The 24389-nt window shown below is 40.5% G+C and overlaps 1 protein-coding gene and 1 long non-coding RNA gene across 2 annotated transcripts in view; one reads left to right on the top strand and one right to left on the bottom strand.

Moving 5' to 3' along the window:
• LOC116043989 (cadherin-12-like) overlaps positions 1–24389 on the top strand; it is a 76936-nt gene that overhangs the window by 36986 nt on the left and 15561 nt on the right. The window contains exons 7-12 of the mRNA XM_036005475.1: positions 483–670; positions 13617–13870; positions 15862–15998; positions 20130–20251; positions 21018–21132; positions 22442–22693. Coding sequence (XP_035861368.1) covers positions 483–670; positions 13617–13870; positions 15862–15998; positions 20130–20251; positions 21018–21132; positions 22442–22693 — 1068 coding nt within the window. The remainder of the gene's footprint in view (positions 1–482; positions 671–13616; positions 13871–15861; positions 15999–20129; positions 20252–21017; positions 21133–22441; positions 22694–24389) is intronic.
• On the bottom strand, positions 3537–23992 carry LOC118495920. Its single transcript, XR_004898375.1, has 3 exons — positions 23981–23992; positions 12714–12722; positions 3537–3686 (listed from the first exon to the last, which is right to left on the bottom strand). It is a non-coding gene; the product is annotated as an uncharacterized LOC118495920 (long non-coding RNA).

The following is a 24389-nucleotide window of genomic DNA, read 5'->3' as shown; positions in this document are numbered from 1 at the left end:
GGGGGTGTTTGGCTTGAGGTCATGGTGCAAAGGACCCTAGGGTGAAATTACTCCGAACAATCCCTTTAAAGCTATAGTGCATAGTTTCTGTCTCCCCCCATGAGGAATTCTAAGTCAGCTCGTCCACATGATACAAGCCTTCCGTGACCGCGTACTGCCCCCATCCCTCCTTCACACAGTTGCTAGTAGCTAGTAGGACACAGAAGATTAAAAAAACATGATGGACTCTTCAGAAGAGGTAATTATCTTTGCTTAAATTTCTGCTTGCGAAAGTCACCGGATGCCACAATCTTCTGAACATAGTCATATTGAGAAATATAGAGAGAGTTGTGTGGAGCTCATTTGGCAATGGCTTGAATGTAACGGACATTAATATCAAAAAGTTATGCGCTAAAGCTTTAAGATGAATGAATGAAATCAGTCTCTACATCTATTTCTTAAATTGCACTTAATTGCTTTTTCGCTCTCTGTCATTCTCTCAGGTATTTACCATCTGCGGGTGCCAGAGTCGGCGGCAGTTGGCTCAGCAGTAGGCCGGATTCGAGCTCACGATCTGGATGCTGGCAGCAATGCACAGGTGGATTATGCCATTGTTCCAGGAGATGAGGGCAACATGTTTGACATCATCTCTAATGGCCAAAGTCAAGAGGGAGTTGTAGTCCTGAAAAAGGTACATTCACTCATCATCAGCTGCTCATTATCTGATATACAGGTCTCAAATAATATCTGGGACCATATTGGGACTGCAAGGGTGTAACTTTAGTTTGAAAAGTGTGTGTGTGTGTGTGTCTGGGCCGGGGTCCTTTGCCAAAAATGTTTTTTAATTTGAATCCCATTTCCTGCTTTACTACATACATTTAGGAACTATTGTGATACAAAGTATGATAATACATTCTTCCAGAAAGAATAGTTCTTAACAATATATAAGAAAAATATGTCTTACTTTCTTCATTGTTTAAAATAGGGGCTGATCACTGAGACTTGTAACGAATTTGAAAGTAGGGGGGACACAAACTGCATTTTAAAAAGTGGGGGGGGGGCATGTCCCCCCTGTCCTCAGTGGAAATTACGCTCTAGATGGGACCAATATCACCATTATGTGCAAACTTGTGGTAATTAGATTGACGTTTGATATGTGATGCTATGAACCAAGCCTGTGATTGTTTGCTCCTGTTGTCTAGGATATTACCCCCAAGAGATTGATAACATCGTACATTATTTTCATAAACTAAATGATTGACCGCCGACGGGGACATGTGAGTGTGCGTACCTGTTGTTGTTTTCGGCCGGGCCCGGCTAGCTCCGCCGCTGCTGCTGCTCCTCTCAACTGAATCGGCTCGCTCTTCTTCTGTCCTGTCACTTGATAAGAGTTCATTTAGTTTCCATTGAAACACGTCGATCAAACTTAACATATGTGGAGCAAAAGAAAACCGTTAATCAATTCAGGAAAACAGAGTGTTGCCAGTGGCATCTGCCATGACAGTCCACACCGGGACCTTCTTCTTCTTCCATTTCCTGCTTTTATGCCCTTTGACCCAAGCAGGACCACACCCACTCCCCCAGTCAGTCGGTCGATAAACAGTTCAACAAACAGTTGGATCATAATGTTACAGATATCACATATCATATCATTAAACACCTAAGTAGGTCTATATCTGATTATTGTATAATTTATTTATGTTTTTGATTAGATATTTAAGTCGATTTTCCAACCCTAACCCTAACCCTAACACCGAAACGTGGTCAGAACTGTGTCACATGAGAAAACGTACAACACGTAAAAGATCATTGGCGGTGTTGCCACCCAATTTGTACATCCTGCCGGATCCGTACCACACATGTGCAACTCTAAACACAGATAAGAAGGAAAGAGAGATATCTCACTGCGCAGCTACTTCCATACACTATATATGGAGTTTCCATATTTTCTCATATACTGTATCAGATTTTTGTATGCTGGGCCATTTAGAGGTTGTTTCTAAGTCGAATGTGCATAAGGTATACTGTGTAGACAGTGTTGAAGCATAAAGACAACCTATTATTCTGGATATTAGCTTACTTCTCATTGCGGAGCCATGGTTTAAAGGGCCATTCGGACTGAGAAATAGGTTTCTGTGGAAAAAATGCAATTATTTCAAATCAGATACATGTAAATCTGGCTATAGTATTCCATGATAAAAAAAAAAGAAAAAGAAAAACCTGAATAAATTAGAACTAAAGGCCTAATTTTGCAAACCCCAGCATTGTGTTAGTGATCTAAGAGTGGGAGGAATGTGCTGATCTGGCTGTGATCCCAATCATTCTTCCTCTTAACCTTCCATCGAACCGAGCTATTAGGCCAGATAATGCTTGATACACTCACTCACGCATGCAAACACACGCTCTCATGCACACCAAACGGATTTTATTTTGCAGCGTCAGCCATTGGATTCCCCTGATGATTTAAGATCTGTGGTAGATATTTGAAGAAAGGGGAAGAGAAAAGAAAGAAGGGAAGGACTAGAGGGAAGTAAAAGGAACAAAACAGAAGGGGGGGACAAGAATAAACTTAAACATATGCCACTTGCTCCTGGAGGACCACAGCATCTAGTTTAACTGGTTTTAAGTCCTCATAAAGGTTTAACAGGAAATCAGATCTCAGAGTAGAGCTCTTCCAAAAGGAGTCATCTGGGGACCTGGGAAGACTTCATCATGGTTAAATGCTCTGTCTAAAGGGATACCACCTCCACACTCACATACACACACACACACTGGAACACACACAGCGCACACGTCACATCACATCAGGCAGTTTAACATCAGAGGGCTGCGGAGGCTTTTATTTCAGACTGTCCTCTAAATCAGTACAGACACGACAGCTACTTTCTGAGCACCATAACTTGCCAGCTGCGTCTCTTTTTCGTTTCTCGTTTTTTGATATGAGGGAAGTCATAAATCTATTAATAATACATGTTGCCTTTTAGACAAGTATAGTAGCAGTGTATTAAAACAGTCAGTTCAGACTTTGGTTTTGGCTCAATAGCTGTTAGCTGGTGCCTCCTCTGCATTCAGTATCATGTAGCGTGTGCATGTGCAAACTGAGAGGCAATGTTTAAAGGCAGTCCTTGAAATTGGATAAGATAGTGTTTCTCTGGATGCAGGATAGCATCACTGACAGGGATGAGCAAGGGTAAACAGGTAGGATGGGATTATTGTGAAAAATGGGACACATCTGTACTGTCAAAGAAAAAGCATACTTTACCCTTGGTCCTTCAAGTATCCTTTTATGGGTAACTAGATCAGCCACAAGGGGTGAATGTAGTCTTCCACAACGCAAAACTGCATTTGGGAGGACATCATTCTCCTATGTGGCTATAAATCAGTGGAATACTCTTCCTACAGAGCTAATTTCATGCACTAACTTGCACTCATTTTCACGCTTAGCAAAGCATTGGTTGTTAACTGAGCAGACTTGCTCCCACCAGAAAATTGATGTGCTACATTACTGTGTGTTTTTGGGGTGGGGTAGAGGGACAATAATGTCTGTAGATTTTTATGACTTTATGTATCTGTATTTTATATGTTGTACTGTAAATACTTTGTCTGTATTTTAATGTGCCATTTACCTGCCCAGGGACTACGGGCGGAAATTAGCAATTTGCTACAATCTGGCACAAGACATCTATTAATGTTTTTCTGCCTTCTGTCTCTGTTTAAATAAATAAATTAAAATTACAATTACAAAAATATCTAGAAAATAGTACAGTATATGGACAGGAATGTTCATATATTGACTCAATATTGCTACAACAACAGCTTGTGTTAATGATTAACTGTTTAACCGTTAACTACCAATTAGAATTTTGACCGATTAATACTCAGTTAAACAGTTAAAAACAATATCATTAAAACAAAAATAAAAATAGGCTATAGCTCTTCTGCTAGTTTTAACTGCTCTAACTGCTACATTTCGTTCGTGGCTCTCTGCTGAAAGGGTGACACATGCCACTATATCAATGAGGGCTGGCGGGTTAAATTGCCAGTCCTACACACAAAGTATGCCAGGCAGACACACAGCTGATAACCGCGCAGGTGGATGCAGTGGAGATGGGCTCAGGCTCCGTGGACTGCTGTGGACTTGTGTTGGTTGCGTGGAAATGCAATCGTTTCTAGGAAAGTGGCTGCTTGAGTCCACGACAATGCCCGCAACATCGTGGTTGTGCGACCGGTACAAGTCCGCAGCTGTCCACGGAACACGAAAAGTATGTCTGAGCCTCTCGGAAAGGTGAACTGGTGAAATTGCCAGCTTGTCTTTTAACCCTTGTGTTTTCCTCGGGTCAATATATCAGGAACTTGGGTTTCTTTCAACCTAATTGCCTAAAAATAACATGGATGCCATACAATGTTCTTCAGATAAAATGAATGATTACTTTCATAGAATTTTGGTTGTTTTATTCAATTGTATGGCATTTAAAAATGTTGTTTAAATGGTTTCAAGACAGTATCCTGACTAAACTTTGATATGTCTGTAATTATCCATCCACATCCTCTGATCTTAACTATTAAAAACACGTGAAAAATGTTGTTTAAAAAAGTGACAAAAACCTCGGAAGAAACTAAAAAAATATCGACAAAAGCGCTAATTATTATTTTTTTTTTTATTACATTTTTTTTGTATAATTAGGTTTACTGGCCATGAATTTAAAAAAAAAAAAAAAAGCGTTAAAAAAAACATCGGAAAAAGCGCCAAGAGCTGATGGTTGATGGGAAGACAACACAAGGGTTAACGGTTAGTGATCGGTTAACGAGGGTCGGCAATCGGTCATGAAGGTTATGAAGATTCCATGGTAATATTTTATGAAGATTCCATGGTAATATTTTATGATTCCATACAACATGCCCCGGGTGTGTTTCTACCTGCTCTGGGTGGAAGTCTTAGTGTTTGTGTATGTCAGTATTTAAAGTATTGTTTAAGAGGTATAAACAAATGACATTTCAATGGCAAAAGACACAAATGAGCCAGAGCATACAGGTAGACCCAGAGCTCTGACGAGATACCTGATGCATTGTCCCCCAGTGTGCTTTATTATAGAAAAGGGAAATGACACGCAACAGGGTTACAAACTGAGGACATGACACTTTTTCATGTGCACTGAACACCTAAGGAACTTGTCATTGTTCAAAAGGAAAAGGTTCCGCCACTGTTGAAAGAGATTTAGTGAGTGGGTGGACTGCTCAGGTAGACGTGCCACGTTTGTGATTTACAGGCTGAAAGTTTGACTTGGGAATAAACGTAAACCTTGTTTTGTGAATCTTACATGTTTAGATGAGTCCTCCTTTAGTTTTAATCATAATTGTCCCTCATTTAAGATAACTTCTGAATCATTAAAGTATAAAACGGCACAGAACAGCACAGACTGAGAGGGCCCTATCTTGCACTCTGCGCAGCGTGGCGCAAAGCGAAACTAGCAAAGTGTCTTTGCTAGTTTAAGACCGACGCAGTTGTCAACTTCCCGTCCAGCACCTACGTCGTTTAAATAGCAAATGCACCTGTGCCCATCTGTGCGCCCATGGGCATGCGGGTCTTACAGGGAGGTGTGTTCAGGTGCATTCTTGGCGTATTGCTATCTTGAGGCAGCGGAAAGTGATCGTGCCATTGACCAACAAAATCCTGGTCTAAAGTCAACAGCGCAGCATTTCATTGTTATTTTAACAGCGCATTGGTAAAATGCGGCTAGACTCGTGCACAGCGCACGCACACTATGCCTGTTACACACACAGGGACACGCAGCAGCACACAAACATGCAAAAGATTACAAATAAAAATATTACTATGTGAAATAGTATTAAGATATGATCTGCTCGGTGCATTCACTTCACGCACGAGCAGATCAGTTTCTTCTCCTGAAAATCTCTCCTTCCTGCTCAGCAAATCTACCATCATAATAGCAATGTGCCAAGGTCCAAACGCGCCTGGCTTTTAAAGGGAATGGGAGATGACACAAACTGATTGGTTTATTGCATGTTACGCCCAAAACACACCTATGATTAATTAAGTACAACCCTTTTGAACCATGCCCCTGGCACACGGACCCTTTTTTCCACCGTTAAACTACCAAAAGTGGATTTGTATACGCCCTAAACGCACCTGTGCCAGGCGCTTCACGCTGTGCGCTTAGTTCGTTAAAATTGGGCCCTTAGGCTGCAGAGCAGGGGCAGAGCCAGATGTTGTAAACATTTGGGGCGCAGCCCAATCTACAGGGGGTCCGGGAGCATGTTCCATTTACGGCAACTATATGCACTATTTTTCAAGAAATTTGATATAAGAATGCCTAAACATCTGTATATCATTTGGGAATAACATGATAGTTGACAAGGAAAGAATCATCCGGTATAGCCTACGTCCAGTTTGGTATCTATTGATCTCTACATCATTCTGAAACCAGAACACAACAAATGCTGAGGATAACTTATGTTCACTCCTGCCACCTAGAGATATGATGTTACTATTTAATAATGTACAGTACGTAGGGTAGAGAATTTGACGTAAACAACATCAGAGGGACTGAGGGGAAATCAGGAAAAGTTGAAGTTATTTTAAATCCCTAAAAAGATTCTGGTCTTTTGAGAAAACATTCGGGGATGGGGCCCCAGAAGCCACCCCTTCGCTCCGCCCCTGCTGCAGAGTGAAATTATCTGTCTGACCTTTTTAATCACATGTTTGTTTAACAAGTCTCCCAAATTCCGGAAGTGAGTGACAGGATGATAGCATTTTGGAATATATTTAGGATACATCAGACTGTGATAAAAGAGTGTGGCCAAACGTTGGACTGATGTTCAGGCCTATTTATGCAGCAAAGTCTTCTGATGTCTCTGATATGACTGAAGCAGCCTGTCAGATTTTTTGTTATCTGTTTACAGCAGTAGTCCTGTCAATGGGATTTTAAGAACCACCAAACATCTCCCACATTTCTTTTTCATAATTCTGAAAGTCATATTCCCCACAAAATACAGCCTTTACTATTGCTTTCCAACATGTTGTAAAGAGCCCATCATCACATCTAAATTAGTGGATCATGCAAATCACTGAACTGTAGCTACAGTGGAAAATAGTGAAAGGCCTCCAACAGTAGTAGTTTTTTTACGGTGTTTCGTGTTTTAAGCCCCCAACGTCGTCTTCCAGGCAGCGCTGCCTGGAAGGCACTAGGATTAGGCACTGGTTAGGGTTAGGGTTAAGGTTAGGGTTAGGTGCCTTGAAGTCAACGGTCGCAGGGCTGCCTTGAAGTCGATGTTGGGGGCTTAAAACTCCATCAAGCTCTTTTTACAGTATATATTAGGGTCTCATATCGACGCTCAGGTCTAACTGACAGACACACACAGAATTAGACAGGATAAAGCTCTGCATTCACTCCAAATCCAGCAATATGGCAACTTTCCGCGGAGGTGTGTGGGTGTTTATTTGTGCTTTAGAACATAACTGCAGTGAGGGACAGTAGCCAGCATCCATAAAGCCACCTCAGGTGTTCAGAGCCAGACGACAGCCACAGCAAATCTATTAATAAAAAGTAATGCTAGGGTGAGTTTTATTTTAAATGTCTAGCTTTGCACTTTTCTTCTCTGACCACTTTCCTTACTCATTGTTAGGATAGCCAGCACAGCTAATGATGTGTCAATACGAGACACTGAGGGGCAAAATGGCGGTTGGCAAATGACAATGGGCTGCACACCCTGCAGGCTGTTATTGGCTGGGGGTTACACACCCACGTGGGGCCCAAAGGCTCTTTGACCACACCCAGAAACGTCCCGCACACAGCAAAGTAAGAAGAAACAAGAACACCCAGGGCAGAGGGCAGGGTCTCTGCAGATACAGACACAACCACACACTTCTAGTGGGTCATAAGTGATAATTGAGATGGATTACTTTTGTATTAGTCTTTACATTGTTTTTGAGGAAAGCACTGCAAATTATACCTTTAAAGCCTCTTTGACTTAGTTAATCCTCCATGAAGCCTTACTCTCTCACTCTTACTCTCACTTTACTACGGATGGAAATTTGCTTATAGCTAACTCTGGTACTGCTAAGGAGCTGTGCATTGTCCATGTCAAAATGGTCCATGTGACATGTCAACAGTTGTATAGTGTAGTAGCATATTGCCGCTCTATCGGACACTCACTACACTACAACTACTCTCCTCTCTCCAGGCTCCTGTTCCTCTCTGCTGTCTGGGGAAAGATGCCAATCAGTTAATCCTCCCAGGCTCCCTCATTGCCAATCAGCCCTCTCTTCCCTTTCCCTTCCCCTCACTTAACCCTACAAGTCCATGTGTCAGCCGAGTCAAACGCAGAGTGAATTCTATTGATCCAGGAGAGGTTTTTACTAGTCTACAAGTTCAGGTCAGGCAGGAGACACTTTCCTCTGTAGCGCAGCTACTTAACTATATGTAGTTAAAATATAACTAATTAATAAATAAAAGCTGTGCCAGAAGTGATGCTTGTGTAAGTACAACTTTAAAAATAAATCAATAAATAAAAAGCACTAGTTACAGGCACAGTCCTTGGTGTGTGTGTGTGTGTGTGTGTGTGTGTGTGTGTGTGTGTGTGTGTGTGTGTGTGTGTGTGTGTGTGTGCGTGTGCGTGTGTGGACGGCAGCGGTTCAGACAGGGTCAGACAGTGTCCTGTCCTTTCTGTCTGTCTTCCTGTAGACGTCGCCAGTCTAAGAGGATTTGCTTAGAGTAATGAGTTCAGAGGGATAAACACAATGAACAAAATGAAAGATTATTAATGAGAGACAGGTGAAGGGTCTGTAAATTGCACTGCATGTCGCTGCTGGCTTTATGTGCTCAGAAATGCCAAACTGCTAAACACAACTCTACATTTTAATCAACTATCTCATTCCTGCAAGATGAAAATAACTAAAGAGTGATCAAAATGAAGACACATACGACACTGTACAAGACAAAAGGGGAAACTAGACTAAAAGCCAAACAAACAACCAAAACAAAAAATAAAAGAGCACAAAAAAGGTAGTGGGCATAATGTTTGGCTTGGATTATCTTATTGTAATATGCAGAGGTGGCACAAAAGCTAAGCAATGTTACTGCTTTGGACGCCACGTGAGGCAGTGGTAACCATAGATATAGAACTATATCTATGGTGGTAACGCTAAACCAGCGAGTTCTGCGAGTTCTGCGAGTTCTCATGTGTTCTGCGAGGTGAAATGACTGTTTTTGTCAATGGAGTCTGATGGATTTGAAGAGAGTACTGTACTAAACTGCGCTGTATGGTACTGATGTTGTGAAGCAACGTCATCATACAGAAACCTAGGTTAAGGTCACATGGGAAAAGTTTCAAGAAGGGCTTGGAAAAACAGCATTTTGGTGCTTAAACATACGTACTTCGACCAAAATGTGAATGTTTGGATTTGAATACATAAGGAACACTACAGAAAAAAAACTACATAATAATAATAATAATAATAATAATAATAATAATAATAATAATAATAATACAAACAGACAAAGCAAGGCAAAAGCAAGGTACCCAGAGTCAATAGAGGTCAAGAGAGCTAAATGGTGGGGCCAAACATTAGCAAGAAAAAAATTGGGTAAATTAAAACAAGAGGACAAAAGACACAAAACAAAGTAGAGCAAGGACAACATAAGCATATAAATATAAATATTTGCAATAAAATAAAAAAAAACATGAAGGGCATTTAAAAAAAGACAATGAAATGAAATGTGACACATGAAAGCAAGAATGATATAAAAACCTTAAAAATAAAAAATAATGGACTCGCCCTTTTTTCAAATTTTATGTGTATTTAAAGAGTTTGTGTTGATTCTAGCGGCCGCTCTGGACAAAGCGGTAGTGTTTATACCACACCTGCTGTCGTACAGGTCTTCTCTTTACGGTGCTTTATTACCCACAGTCTATTACTAAGGTGGCGTTACCGGATCGTTGCATTTGAAGTGTTGCATACGGTAACTTAGCCTACTTTGGATGCATCGTGAGATAAACCGGGTATCACTGTAACTGTGTTACAAGCCAAAGCATTAAAGTGCTCATATTATGCTCATTTTCAGGTTCATAATTGTATTTAGAGGTTATATCAGAATAGTTTTACATGGTTTAATTTTCCAAAAACACCATATTTTTGTTGTACTGCACATTGCTGCAGCTCCTCTTTTCACCCTGTGTGTTGAGCTCTCTGTTTTAGCTACAGAGTGAGACATCTCACTTCTGTTCCATCTTTGTTGGGAGTCGCACTTGCACAGTAGCTAGGTAAGGACTACTAGCCAGTCAGAAGCAGAGTATGAGGGCATGTCCTGACAATATCTAGGTAACGACTACTAGCCAGTCAGAGCAGAGTATGAGGGCGTGCCATGCTAGCAGCTAGGTGAGCATTATAACGTGTGAGCATTACAAAGTGAACACGTTCGTCTCTGAAGTAAAGGCTGGACTACAATAGAGCTGTTTGGAGCAGTTTGTGAACAGTGTTTTCTGTTGGAGATGGTAAGTCCCTTTGGGGTGGACTTTGGTTTTTTCACTTTGTAAACCTATTACATGCACAAAAAGATATATACCACAATAAAGGAAAGGGAAACAGCCAAAAAGCATAATATGACTACTTTAAGAGATTGTTGTAGCAACCAACGTAATAATAACTTTGATTCATATAGCACATTTCATGAAACCCACAGACACTTTACACAAGTAACGTTACAGGGGGACAAGAGAAAAGAAAATAGTAGGCCAACACAAACACGGACTAAAAGGAATAAAATGTCCTCAATAAATGGAAGGGGGACGTAATTTAATGTCGGCTACTGATGTACAACCACATCGCGCAATCTAAAGTTATTTTATGAATGAAATAGACATATTACATACCTGAGGGTCAATTCAGGGACGTTTTTGAATCATTTACAATTCCCTAGTTGTTTCCATCTGTTGAAAGCCTGACCAAAGTTGTCGTCTTTCACATTCCCTTTTAGTTTTTCTTCGTTTAATTTCCATCTTTTCTGTGATGGCCCTGCCCCAGTATCAGCTAAAGCTACAGCAGATAACTTTTAAAATAACATTAAAATACAATTAGGCCTATATAAATACATCTCCTGCTACCTTCCTGGCTGGATACGCTAACACAGGCTTTTCCGGTGTTCAGCCAAAATCTGTGGCCCATCAGAATGAGTCCTGACCCGAGCAACGGCACTAAGAAAAACTACGTAAAAATAGGGTTCTTCTCACTGTTTGTCTCATTTGCTGTTACAGGTCATTTAAGATCATTATATGAAAAATGAGTATCAGAAACACTAAAAAGTTACATATAGTCACTTTAAATTACTCCCTCAAGGTATTCAAAAACCTAATAAAATAAAATGAATGATCTTGTTACTATACAATATAATGATACTTTCTGCTCTAAGATCCATTTATTCCACACGTGTGTTGGCTTGAATGCACAGGCATTACATTATCTCTCAATACAGCTGCTTGACAGAGGGGTGTTTGTGGGAAACGACAATATGTGTCTTTCCCACAAGGTGACTCGGAAGTGGATGAAAGGCCGAGCCATACGTGTGCTTGTGTGGGCTGGAGATTATGCGGGTAATGATTCCTTTTCGCTCAGCTTTCCAAACCTTTCCGGTTTGTATTCCTTGTGATACAATGGAAGGTAGAAGCTTCAGGGAAGCCGAAACATCCACGCGGTCTTATTTCTGATATACTGTATACAGAGCGACAGTCAAATCTCAGGAATGTGAATTGGATTCAGCGTCTTGAGACAGAGTTTGATATGTATGTGACTGTGTCTCGGTACAGTTTGCGGCTACATTTCCATATCAAAGTGACTCAAAGTCTCCTGCATCTTTCTCCAGTGCATTCACAGAATTCCTCTGCATAACCATGCAAAGGAATGGAAATCCACCTCCTCTGTGTCCAAATCAATCAATGGTGCATTCTTCAGACTTGATTGGACATCAATAACCAAATATGCTTCCCTTTGAAGTCTCTACTGTGAGGAATTCATTTATCAAGATGCATGTTTGCTATGTAACAATAAGACTAGGTTATCCTGGCATCATGTTTGAAATGCAGCAAGTAAAATATTGAACTCTGTGTGTGATTGTGCAGTGTGTCTTCTTCGCTGTTGGTGACCACAAGAGTTTTCTTTTTGGTATGGTTTCAAACTGTTTGGCATCCTTTTTTCATTTATTTCATTACAGATAGTTAACTTTAGTTATCTTTAACTGGTGTGTTACATATGGAAGCACATTTCATTCGCTGAAACAATAAGGATACCTTTTAAATTACGACATCTGAATCTGATAACTACAAGATCATTTTCTCATGCTATTTGTGCAGCGCCGTTCTCTTATAGTTTTCATCAAGGGGGTAAGCTTCGCTTCAGAGCTCGAACCTCCTATGGCGCCATTTTGATGCTACAAAGCGATCACCCGACGTTAGCATTCCATTGACTGCCATTCAATTTGACGTCACTTTGACAGTGAATAACTTTACATCTGAAGCGTTTGTTTATTTCTAAAGCAACACGACAATGTATAAAAGGCTCCATTACCTTGTATCTCACGTTATGGCTCTGTAGCAGACGTTTTTATAAAAATAGGCTAACGATTGTGTCATAACCACGCGACTTACAGTAGAGGAATTAAGGTATAGTACAGGAGAAGCTCGCAGGCAGTTTTGACTTACATTAGCTGTTTAAGTTTAATTACTAATGTTAACTAGCATTTTAGTTAGTAATAATTAGCCCGTGCCTATGTTATCTCCTGACATATACCTACGCTCTCCGTCTCTGCAAGATTGGGAATGATTGAGATTTCTCTTGGCACAGCTACCAGAAGACTTCCAACTTTCAGACAGGTTGCTCACGTCACATTTACGTCGTCTCTCTCAGTTGGAGGCTGCTCAGTAACGCTCAGCGCTCACCGGAAAAGTGCTTCTAGTATCCTTCACTGGTCTCCGTCCAGAGCAACGTGATCTGTTGGTTCATTTTATATACTGTCTATGGTTTTCATCCCTCCATGTCTCTTCATTTAGCCTGGATGCCAGCTGAACTTAGCCCCGCCCACATCATTTGAGGTCGGGAAGTTCGGTCTGGGCTCGATCCGTTGTGGAGCAACTATGCTCAAACCAGAGCTGTTCGGACCAATCAAATTGTCAGGGCGGGCTTTATACGATGATGGACAGATGAGCAACAGTAACATAATCAACCACGTCACCAAAGAGCGCTTGGGTTGAATTTGTTTACAACAAAAATGGCTTCCATCGCGTCTGTTATAGAAGATATCGATAACGCAATTTTAAAAGAGGAACAGAGAACCGCGATCACGTATGTATACACATCGCCACACCCGTCCGCACGACACAGAAACTTCCGCCTCTGCCTTAGTGCTGTCGAAGCCTGCCTTTGACTTGTAGTTTCTGTGACGTCTGTCTCCGTTGCTGTGATTGGTTGTAGGTCTATCCAATTGAGTGCAGAGGCATTTTCTTTCCTGGTTCGGTTGAAACTTGAAAATAATCACAGCCCAATGGAGCGGTATCAGACTCATATTCTGACTAGAAGAGTATGACGACGTCAGGCTACTCTCCATTACTTTCTTCTTGTGTTTCTGCAGACTCTTGACTATGAGACCAAGAAGTCATACACCTTCAAGGTGGAGGCGTCCAACGCACACCTGGACCCCCGTTTCCTCCACCTGGGGCCCTTCAAGGACTCAGCGACAGTCAAGGTAAATGTCCTGGACACGGATGAGCCTCCTGTCTTCACCAAGGCATCCTACACCATGGACGTGTACGAGGACACTCCCCCAGGAACCATCATCGGCTCCGTGACGGCTCAGGACCTGGATGCCAGCAGCAGTGCTGTCAGGTAACAGTATAATGCATTAGTCAATGGGAACAATTTTTACAGCACCCTGTACCGCACATAGCCACTGTCTAAGTACACAAGGGGGCATGAACATTGTTTCAGTGAGATGTATGATTTAGATTTAGTATTACCATTTTAGTATTATTTAATTTCCAGTCCTGGAGCCAGCTGCACCAGCACTTCCCAAGATCAGACTAAGGTTACGTTCACAGCTGAGCAGTTTGGTCCGTTTTAACTGATAGTCCGGTTGGTATTGTATTCGGATATACAATTTGTTTAAAATGAAAACAAGTGAAATTAATAATGAATGTGATGTTTTATTTAGCAGAATTGCATTGTGTTTTTCTATCCAATATTTACTATATTTATAAGCACATTTCCTGTGCTGTATTCTAATAAAAATACTGTTGTTGTTATTTAATGTATTTTGCAAGTCCCAAAATGTTGATACTCAACATGTCAGCAAATTGTTCATTTAAGGTGCAATATGTAATACTGACATCTAGTGTATAAAATAGTTACAACAGTACAAATTCAAAATACTGAAGAGAGTCGTTTCCCCCGCCCCCTCCTCCCCAGACTTGAAGTTCACGGAGGTTGCCAGGCTGAAACCGCAGCATCCACAACAATGTTGCTAGACGCTTGTCTCACATAGGACATTACTCCACAGCACAGTGGAGTAGCTAACGTTAGATGCTAATGCTTACCTGTTCAGGAGGAAATTAGCCAACTCAGCGTCCCTTTGGACTCTAAGCTGTCTCCATCTTTCAAATACATCTCCAATATTTACCCGGGGTTTGTTACGTCTCTGGTAACGCAACTGTTAGAAACATGCCGTTTTTTCTTTAGGATGGATAGAATCTATCTCCGTTGATCCTGTTCATTTGTTTGCTGCTTTCATGGCTGTACTAACGTTACAGCTGTAGCCCGCTGAGTTTACGTTTTTACAGGTATATCTGGCAACCCGGCCTGGCTGTCAAACTGGGTAGTTGATATCAACACACAGGCCAAAACACAAACAGAAATTCCGTCACAGAACGGAAATTTCAAAAGGAGAAAATACTGGCATTAGCATTGTTGTCAGAAAAGATAGTATTTCAACTTAGCATGTTTCCTTAATATCTGATGATGCATTGGGGTCATTTTGGGATTAATTACAGTAAATATATTACATATTGGACCTTTATATACTGAAAAACTCAAAAGTGACCTGGAAGACAAGGCAGGACGTGTTTCGCTTTTGACTTTTTCAGTATTTAACAAAAAAACAAGATCTTTATCTTATCTCAACCAGAAGTTACTTTCAATCCTGTGTTAATTTTAGTTTAGGTATTGTAAGATTGGATATTGCAGGACAAAAAAAAATAGAAATATGTTGTCAATGAACAATTTTCAGTATCATCATTTTGGGACTTGACAAATATTTTGATTAGCAACACAACATAATCCAGGTAGCATTATATGTCTTTTACAGTGTATTTGCTGTAGTTAATTAGCTGTATGAGGACATCATTTTTTAGAAGACCGTAGAGGTGGCCTATCAGAAAACATCCATATGAATGTTTTTTGGTCATATTGGTATTTTGGAAGGCACTGACAAACAATCAATTCTTTGATTGTATTAGAACTTGTCGGTGGCCTGTAACCGTTGGCAGAAACATTAATGTACACCATTGGTGCATTGAAGCTTTAGCAATGTTATGTGAGTCTTGGTTTGAAAACAATACAGCTCTTCTTGTGTGGGTCATAGTTATGGGAGTCCCAAACTGAACCGCAAAATACCAAAGTGATATGCTAATTTGGTGCTTTAAAACAGCAAAACTAGCACTTTGCTGTTTTTTAATGAGTTCTCCTGTGGCTAAAGTTTTCCTCACTACTTCCCACTGTGGGAGTGCAAAGCATTTCTCAAATCTGAGCCCTTTGATGACGGAGCACCCAGCCCATCACTGTAACTGGTTTCCCTCTCATGTGGACTGCTCTTGTCGCTGCAGGTATTCCTTGGAATGGCAACCAGAGTCTGACAGCTGTTTTGACATTGACACTGTTGAAGGAACCATTTCCACTCATGAATACCTGGACAGAGAGACAGCTGTTCAGCACAATATCACTGTAGTGGCAACCAAAGTCAGTAAGTATTACACCCTGCATCTGAAACAAAGCGTAGAGCCCAGAGCTGATCATCAAGAGAAAACAATGGGCCCTATCTTGCACCCGGCGCAGCGCAGCACAAAGCCCAACGCAAGTGTCTTTGCTAGTTTAAGGCCATCCAGCGCCCACGTCGTTGAAATAGCAAATGCACCAGCGCGCCCAGGTGTGTTCAGTTACATTACCAGGGACTGGAGTTGAAAATTAGCATTTGCTATAAACCTTTTATGCAGCACTTTAGTGACAAGCTTTGTTTTTGTCACTATGTCTGTTTGCATTGTCCCTGTCAAATAAATAAATGAAATGAAAAATGAAATTCTTGGCGAATTGCTATCATGAGGCAGCGGAAAGTGATCGCGCCATTGACCAACAAAAACCTGGTCTACAGTCAATAACGCAGCATTTCATTGTTATTTTAACAGCGCATTAGTAAAATGTGCCTAGGCTCGTGCACATGGTGCGCCCACTATGCCTGTTACACACACACAGACGCGCAGCAGCCCAAAACATGCAAAAGATTAAAAATAAATATTTTACAATGTGAAATAGTATATTATATGATCTGCTTGCGCGCTTTCATGCATGCATGAGCAGATCAGTTTCTTCTCCTGAAAATCTCTCCTTCCTGCTTAGCAAATCCTCCATCATAACAGCAATGCGCCAAGATACAAATGTGCCTGGCTTTTAAAGGGAATGGGAGATGACACTGTGATTGGTTTATTGCACGCCCAAAACACACCTATGATTAATAAGTACCACCCTCTTGAACCATGCGCCTGGCGCACGGACCCTTTTTTTCCACCGTTAAACTAGCAAAAGTGGATTCATACACGCCCTAAATGCACCTGCGCCAGGCACTTCACGCCGTACGCTTAGATCATTAAAATAGGGCCAAATGTGTTTGTGATATCACATTGTGATTTTTGTTGTTGTTGCAATAGCTATTCAATGTATTGCAATTCAATATTTGTCTTTGTACATAGTTATTTTCATGGAGTGAAATGAGAGTTAGCATTGACAAACCACGTGTGAAGCTCCACAGAATTTCACCTCCAAAATTAGAAGGTGTAAGAGCAGCTGTTTGCACCAGCCTGATCTCTTAAAAAAATGTGAAATCCCCATGGGTTCTGAAAATGTTAATATCTACTCTGTGCACCAAAGCAAGAGAACTGAGCTTAATATGAAAGGTTATAATTATTACTCTATATTTATAAAAAGTCAGACTGGAAACAAGTTAATGGTCTGACAATGATAGTAGCGTGCTGGTAGATCCCAATGGTTAGGCCAGTTCAGTTCCTTGCTTTCTGCCATAGGTGTGTAAGTTTGTGTGAATGTGTAATTGTAAAGTTCTTTGGATAGAAGCACTATATGAATTCAGGCCATCTAACAAGAAATCATGTAAACTTCACAGTTTTCCTGATCATTTCCTCTACTACAGGTTTAGATGTTTACTGCTTGGCAAATAGCCAATCACATTGCACTGGGCCAACAGACCAGCCCCTCTTTGCATCAAATTTGTGCCCTTGCTTCTCTTTATTGCCAAAAGCTTTGGGCATGTGTACTGTTGTTCTCCCACACTCAGCGCACTATCCCCACATAGTGGCTTTTCCAGCCAAGCACAAGTATTAAACTATTCTATCAGCCACTGACCTTCAATCAATAAAATTGAAAAGCAGCAATCCGAAGATGAGAGAGAGTTATCTCACACACAGCTGAGATGTTGTACAGTTTTATGGAATGTGGCAGGAATGATTTTTTGTAGCGGTCCATGCGACATCGAAGCCGTCAGAGCCTCTTAGAGAAGGTGCTCCTCCGTTGAATGTCCTATGATCTAACTTTAGTTTGCAGTTTGCTCTCTCTCCTCCAGTCCGCTGCACGTTTGGTTGGAGTGCAGCTGTAGGGTCTGTAGTGGAAACAAAATTTAGTATATTTGGGCAAGCAGCTTAACTCATCCAGACAGTGCGCACCATATGATTTCCTCCTGGAAGCTCCTTGAGGAGACAAAAGGCCAGCAAGTCACAAATCTGCCAATCTTTTTCATTCATAGAGCATCATTTTAAATCCTCCGACTCAAGAGATTGTGTGAGTTTAATGGTAAGATGATCCGGAGTAATTGGAGAAGGGTAACTGACAAGTTGTTTAAACACAGCTGGATCATGTAAACATCTGATTAGTATCTGGCTCCATCTAGTGGCCAAAACCGATGTTTCAAATAACATCAATGGGCCAGAACACAGCCGCAGCATTTTGGGTTTGGCTGAATAAGATGGCATCTAAGATAATGTGATGTAAATGCTTTTGAAACATAATTTGGATACAACTGGAACCAGCACTAAATAAATTCTTAGATTTTGTTCAGTAAGCTACTAATTTAATTTTTTGCTCAGTTGGGTCTCAATGTCTAAAAAAAACTTAGGAAAATTAAATATATTTCTTCAATTATCTAAGACTTGTTGTAAACATACACATTTGAAATAGCCCCAAATTGATTTCCTGTTGCAGTCTATGTGAATGATATCATATGACAAGAAGTTAACAAAGTTCCAGGCTGTTGCCTAGCAATGGAATTCCATTGAAAATATAATACTCTCTTGTATGCCATGACATGCTTTTGGAAGGTCCAGAAAAGCTAGTAAGTTGACCTTGAGTAAAGATTTTTTTGTAAAAGTATTTCATTATATTTTCAGAAAATGTATTAACAACATTCAAGTTTAATTCCAGAGACCCACTCTTATGTACAGTATGTCTTTTAATCAGAGAATCAAAAATTCCCCCAGGTTGCTAAAATCAGTCTAGATGCCACTATCTTGTTTGAAAGACAGAGTTCCCAAGAATGAATGTGCTCGGTGGTGATCAACTCCATGCATTCTAAATGTCTTGTGTAATATAGGAGTATTTGATGTGGTGATGTGAAAGAAAAAGTCACACAAGTGACAAAGAAGCAGTACATGGAGAGAAAACCAGGCCACAACATGCAGTCAGTCAAGGTTATTCAGTCAACACGACGTGCACAAACATACAGCTGAAGCATTCAATGTGCCCATGGGTCATTTATTCATTCATTCAATTCAATTCAATTTTATTTATAGCATCAAATCATAAGAAGAGTTATCTCAAGCTACTTTACAGATAGAGTAGGTCTAGGCTATACAATGTACAAAAACAGGACTTGGTTCGGACTTTCAGGTCTTCTTATAACCTTGTATTATTTTCATTGCAGCACAAATGAACTGCTTCTCTGGTTGTAGTGGATGGAAGAATAATTCAATTTAATTAAATTTAACGACTACTTGAAGAAGAGTAATGTGTCAGATGCTGAATATGGGTTGTATTCCCACAGATTAAGAGGAGTGAAACACACTGAGGCAGGTACAAATGTTTTGCATGGTGTGGCGAGGGCTTTTGGCAGTGTGCAAATCCCTTAAATTACCAGCTAATGCTAGTGGTAGCTAGCTAGCTTGGTGCAGAATGCTGAAAAATACATTTGTAGGCGGCCAAAAAGTTCCAATTAACTTTGATGAAGTGAAAACACACAGGGAGATGGTTAAGTTTAAGATGAAAAGACAGACAATGCTCAAAAACAAGTTCATTCATTGTTAGCATTGCTAAGCCTCTGTCATGATTGAGAGGGCAGCGTATAGCCACGTCCCTAAAGCATCACTTTATCGTCTATTTTAAAATAAATTGGGCCATAATTTACTAAATGAACATCATGCTGTATTGAAAAAGACTTGAAACTAGCGATTGAGACCATGAACTCAATATGAAAATAAATCAAGTGAGAAGTCTGGGTCATTTTCTAATATACATCTGTAGAAACAGACTTCTTTTTGGAGCCAGTGGAGTTAGATACCCGGAAGCTTTATCCATTATTATTCACACACACACACACACACACACACACACAAACTCCTGAGGATGAAGCATATTAGCTCTGTTTTTAACTGTTCAAAGCTCAATACATAACTTAGCTTTGAATTTTTTAGTATGACTGATATGATACTGAGATACCTTGGTTTCTCATAAGGTACACACTGTAGCCGTAATTTCTGCTGAGGTGTTGCTGTGTCACTGAGTGTATTGTCATAACTTGACTCCATGTTGCCCCTTACAGACAAACCTCTGCTGTCTGCCAAAGTGTCCGTGACAGTCACCGTCCTGGATGTAAATGAGTTCCCTCCTGAGCTGGCGGTTCCTTCAGATACCTTTGTCTGTGAAAACTCCAGAGTGGGACAGGTAAACTCTATCTGCATGAAACGATCTGCTGATTGTATGTTATGAAAAGGAGAAACACTAACCAATCAATCAATCAATCAGACACTTTTCATACAAGCAAATGTAGCACAAAGACAGATATAGACACTATATTACGACAATATTATTATTGGTTTATTATTGGTATTAAGTGGCTTCTCTGGGTAACAGAGATGTATTATTTTGAGATCTGAGTTACCTCATGTTATAGTCAACACTCTCCTATGATCAATTCAAAGTCTTTAAATATCCTTAGTCTTTTGCCAGACCTTTCTCCACAGCGCTATATCCTTAATCAGATACAAAAAACTGCAAGGGCATAACTTTGGGTTCAACACTGGGGGGGTTGAGCTCTCCACTTTTGAGCAATATTGAAATTTTGAGCCTATCAAACACTTAATTTCCTACATTCTGGTGAATGTTTCTGCACAAGTTATGCTTTTTCTGCATCAAGCTGTGGTGCAAATGTCTTTATTTATGTAAAGGAATTATAATATTTTTTTTTTTTTGGGGGGGGGGGGGTTTGCACTGGACAGTTTTGATTATTTGGGGCGGGGGGGGGGTAAATTGTAAATTGGTAAATTGTGCCTAATAAAACGTAACAACATGCTCTACTGGATTTGAGGGAGGGGAGAAATAATATTTTCCTGCCAGCCAAGAGACTTGAACCAGCAATATTTAATTCATAAGTTCTGCGTGGGCTCTCTGATTCAGTGTGCTAAGCCGAGTGTGTTCGCTCCCTGACCAGGTGATCCAGACGGTCAGCGCTGTGGACAAGGACCTTCCTCCTGTCGGCCAGAGGTTCTTCTTCAAGTCCCCCAGAGAGCTTCGCAACAGAAACTTCACTGTTCGAGATTTTGGAAGTAAGTAAGAGGGGGATTATAAGGAAAGAAGAAGTGGGTCACAAACTGTTTTGTGAAAACAGAAATCCCTTGCTTCTATTCATTTTGTCCTCTACCCATTCCCACTCTCACTGAATGTGTCTGTCTCTCTTGCCTCTGAATGTTGCTCTGGGATGGTCAGCTTTTACAAATCCTCATCTGACATTTTCCTGTTTTCAGCTGCAACACCTCACCAACAAGCATTGTTATATTTTTGTATGTTTGTACGTATACAGCAGCATCACGTCTGATAGAGTCTGACACACTGGCCTTCAGCCACCAAGGGGAACTGGAGCGTGTGTGTGTGTGTGTGTGTGTGTGTGTGTGTGTGTGTGTGTGTGTGTGTGTGTGTGTGTGTGTGTGTGTGAGAGAGAGAGAGACAGGAACAAGGCGCCTCTCTACCTTGTCAGGCTACATCTCGGTCCAGTGGGGGGGAAATGGATCTTTTCTGACACACACACACACACACACACACACACACACACACACACACACACACACAGTGTAGTTTGGAAGATAGAATCATCTTTTTAAACACCATGTTCTTGGCATCATACAGCCAGGAGAACAAAAAGTGTGCCACATGATGACTGCCATGAACAAAGTTCTTTTATGTAACAGATAGGGTTGGGGATAGTTTTGTTTTTTTCCATACCGGTGATGAGGTGATACATTTAAAAGGGAGCCAAACTGTGCCTGAACCGATACTTACCTAACTGATATATTTAGCCTCGCCCTGCCCCTCCTGTTATAATTGCGGGCACCCCAGTTTGGAAACCACTGCTTTAATTTGTTGTACATTGAAAGTAATGTTAAAAGTGGAAAGGCCAACACTTCAGCCAACCTTATGCTGCATGCATTCAGCTTCATGTGCCTGTGCCTGTAAGTATGTATATATGCATGTATGTGTATGTATACATATATACATAAGTGAATCATTAAATTGTCTAAAGTAGAAAAGTAGAAAAAGGGGGGTAGGACTAGATTTTGTTTTTTTACTTCTTCCTACTCCTTTTTGAACATTGAAATCCTTATTAGAATAATTTACAATAATTTTGAAATATATGTTTGCAGAGCATTTGGTACATATACATGTTCTTATTTATCTTTTTATTTTATTTATTTATGATTTTTTAACACATTCAAAATAAACTTAAACACACATGCGTTTGAATTCTTGGTATACTCTTTCAAGGTTTGATTGAGATTTCTCAGAGGTTGGTGTGACAGTGAAAATAATTACTATCTGGGACATGTCATTGTTGTAACGTCACCCTCTGTTGGTTTCCAGACAACACCGCTGGCATTGTGACTCGACGCACAGGCTTCCAGCGGCAGCTGCAGGAAGTCTATGTTCTTCCTGTCGTGGTTGAAGACAGTGGTTACCCTGCCCAGAGCAGCACAGCCACCCTCACCATCCGAGTGTGTTCCTGCGAGGCTGGAGGCTCGCTGCTGACCTGCTCGGCCGAGGCCATCTTCCTTCCCGTCGGCCTCAGCACTGGAGCTCTGATGGCTATTCTGCTATGTGTAGCTCTGCTGATTGGTAAGCTAATCCTTCTTATGTCACAACATAACGATAAGATGAACATGATGTTGGGCAAGTTACTTCCAAAATGTAATACATTATAGATTACTAGTTACTGTCATTTTAGGGTAATTAGTCATACTACAATATTACTGCCTCTGAATTGTAATGCTTTCCACTACTTTAGCCTTACTTTTGAGTTACTTTTACTAAAATAAATGCGGAAGTACAGTCATGTGAAAAAATTAGGACACCCATGCTAAAGTTGACTAAAAAGAGGAATGAAAAAATCATCTTTTGAAATTGATCTTAATGCCTTAATTAAAAAAATGAGGACAAATCCAATCTTTAAGGGCACCAATTTTCTTTGTGAATGAATAATGTATCATAAATAAATAAATGTTCTTTCTTAAAATAGAGGGGGCATAAGTAAGTACACCCCTATGTTAAATTTCCATAGAGGCAGGCAGATTTTTATTTTTAAAGGCCAGTTATTTCATGGATCCAGGATACTATGCATCCTGATAAAGTTCCCTTGGCCTTTGGAATTAAAATAGCCCCACATCATCACCTACCCTTCACCATACCTAGCGATTGGCATGGGGTACTTTCCATAAAATCATCTCTCAATGCAAATCAAACCAGCTATTAGGCTAACTGAAATAAAACCATGCCAAAAAGGAATACATTACTGCAACTGCGTTACTTTTGTAACGCGTTAGTCCCAACACTGAAGATGAAACACCAAAACACTGTTCATAGGACTAAAACCAGCCCATTATATCATACAGTTGACCATTTAAGGCTGCCCCAGATTCAGTCTCACATGGTGTTAAGATGTATTAGCATTTCTGTTAGGTCTATTCACTGTAGGGCTGGGACAATATGCTTTTAGTCCTCATTTGATTCTTTCATGATACATGGGTGCCGATTTGATTTTTTATCACGATTTTTATTGCGACATTGAGTATTGCGATTTACTTGTCCTTTAACAAAAACTAAAATTGTTTTCCAAGAAGAATGCGTCAGTCTGACATTTATTTAACACGTATTTTCTGCTTTCGGTCGGTTTTGCTGGAAACAGATATAATGTAGTCGCCATCGGCGGTAACGTATAAAAAGAAAGTATTTACGTGAATCATTGCTAAAAAAATAAATAAATCAAAAATAGTATAAAAAAGTCACAAATAAAGTCACAATAATAAATTAATTTTTTCCCACCCCTTATTCACTGTGACAAATATTTTCGTTGTTTTTGCTGAGTGCCACGCACCTAAAACTAAGCACTGTGTATGCACCATAAACTGTACAAATAATGGACGTAGCATCAGTGATGTCACCCATTGGTTTGTAGACTGCCGTTTAGAAGCCTTGTGTTTGGCAATTTGGTCGTCGCCATCTCGTTTGTTTTTTTAAATCAGACTTGACGATTTTTGAAGAGAGGTCAGATCTATGGAGGATGTTGTTATTAATGAGGGTGTTGTTCGTGGTTGCAATGGCGCTGAGCTAAGCTAAATGCTAAAGAGGGAAAGTTGCTGATTATCAACCCTTCTGAAGCGAGTCATCCAGTGGAGATTTACTGGCGGGTAAGCGCAGACCTCCGACTACTGGCGCCATTCATCTGCATGTACGGCAGAACAGAAAATGGGCAAACTTTCCCCTAATTTACCAGCTACTAGCGGTAGCTCGCTAGCTTGGTTGGCAGAACGCTACG

This window comes from Sander lucioperca, chromosome 9, assembly GCF_008315115.2.
Source record: "Sander lucioperca isolate FBNREF2018 chromosome 9, SLUC_FBN_1.2, whole genome shotgun sequence".
Lineage (NCBI taxonomy): Eukaryota > Metazoa > Chordata > Actinopteri > Perciformes > Percidae > Sander > Sander lucioperca.
Note: the sequence above shows the minus strand (reverse complement) of the source record. Positions and strands in the feature narration are given on the sequence as shown.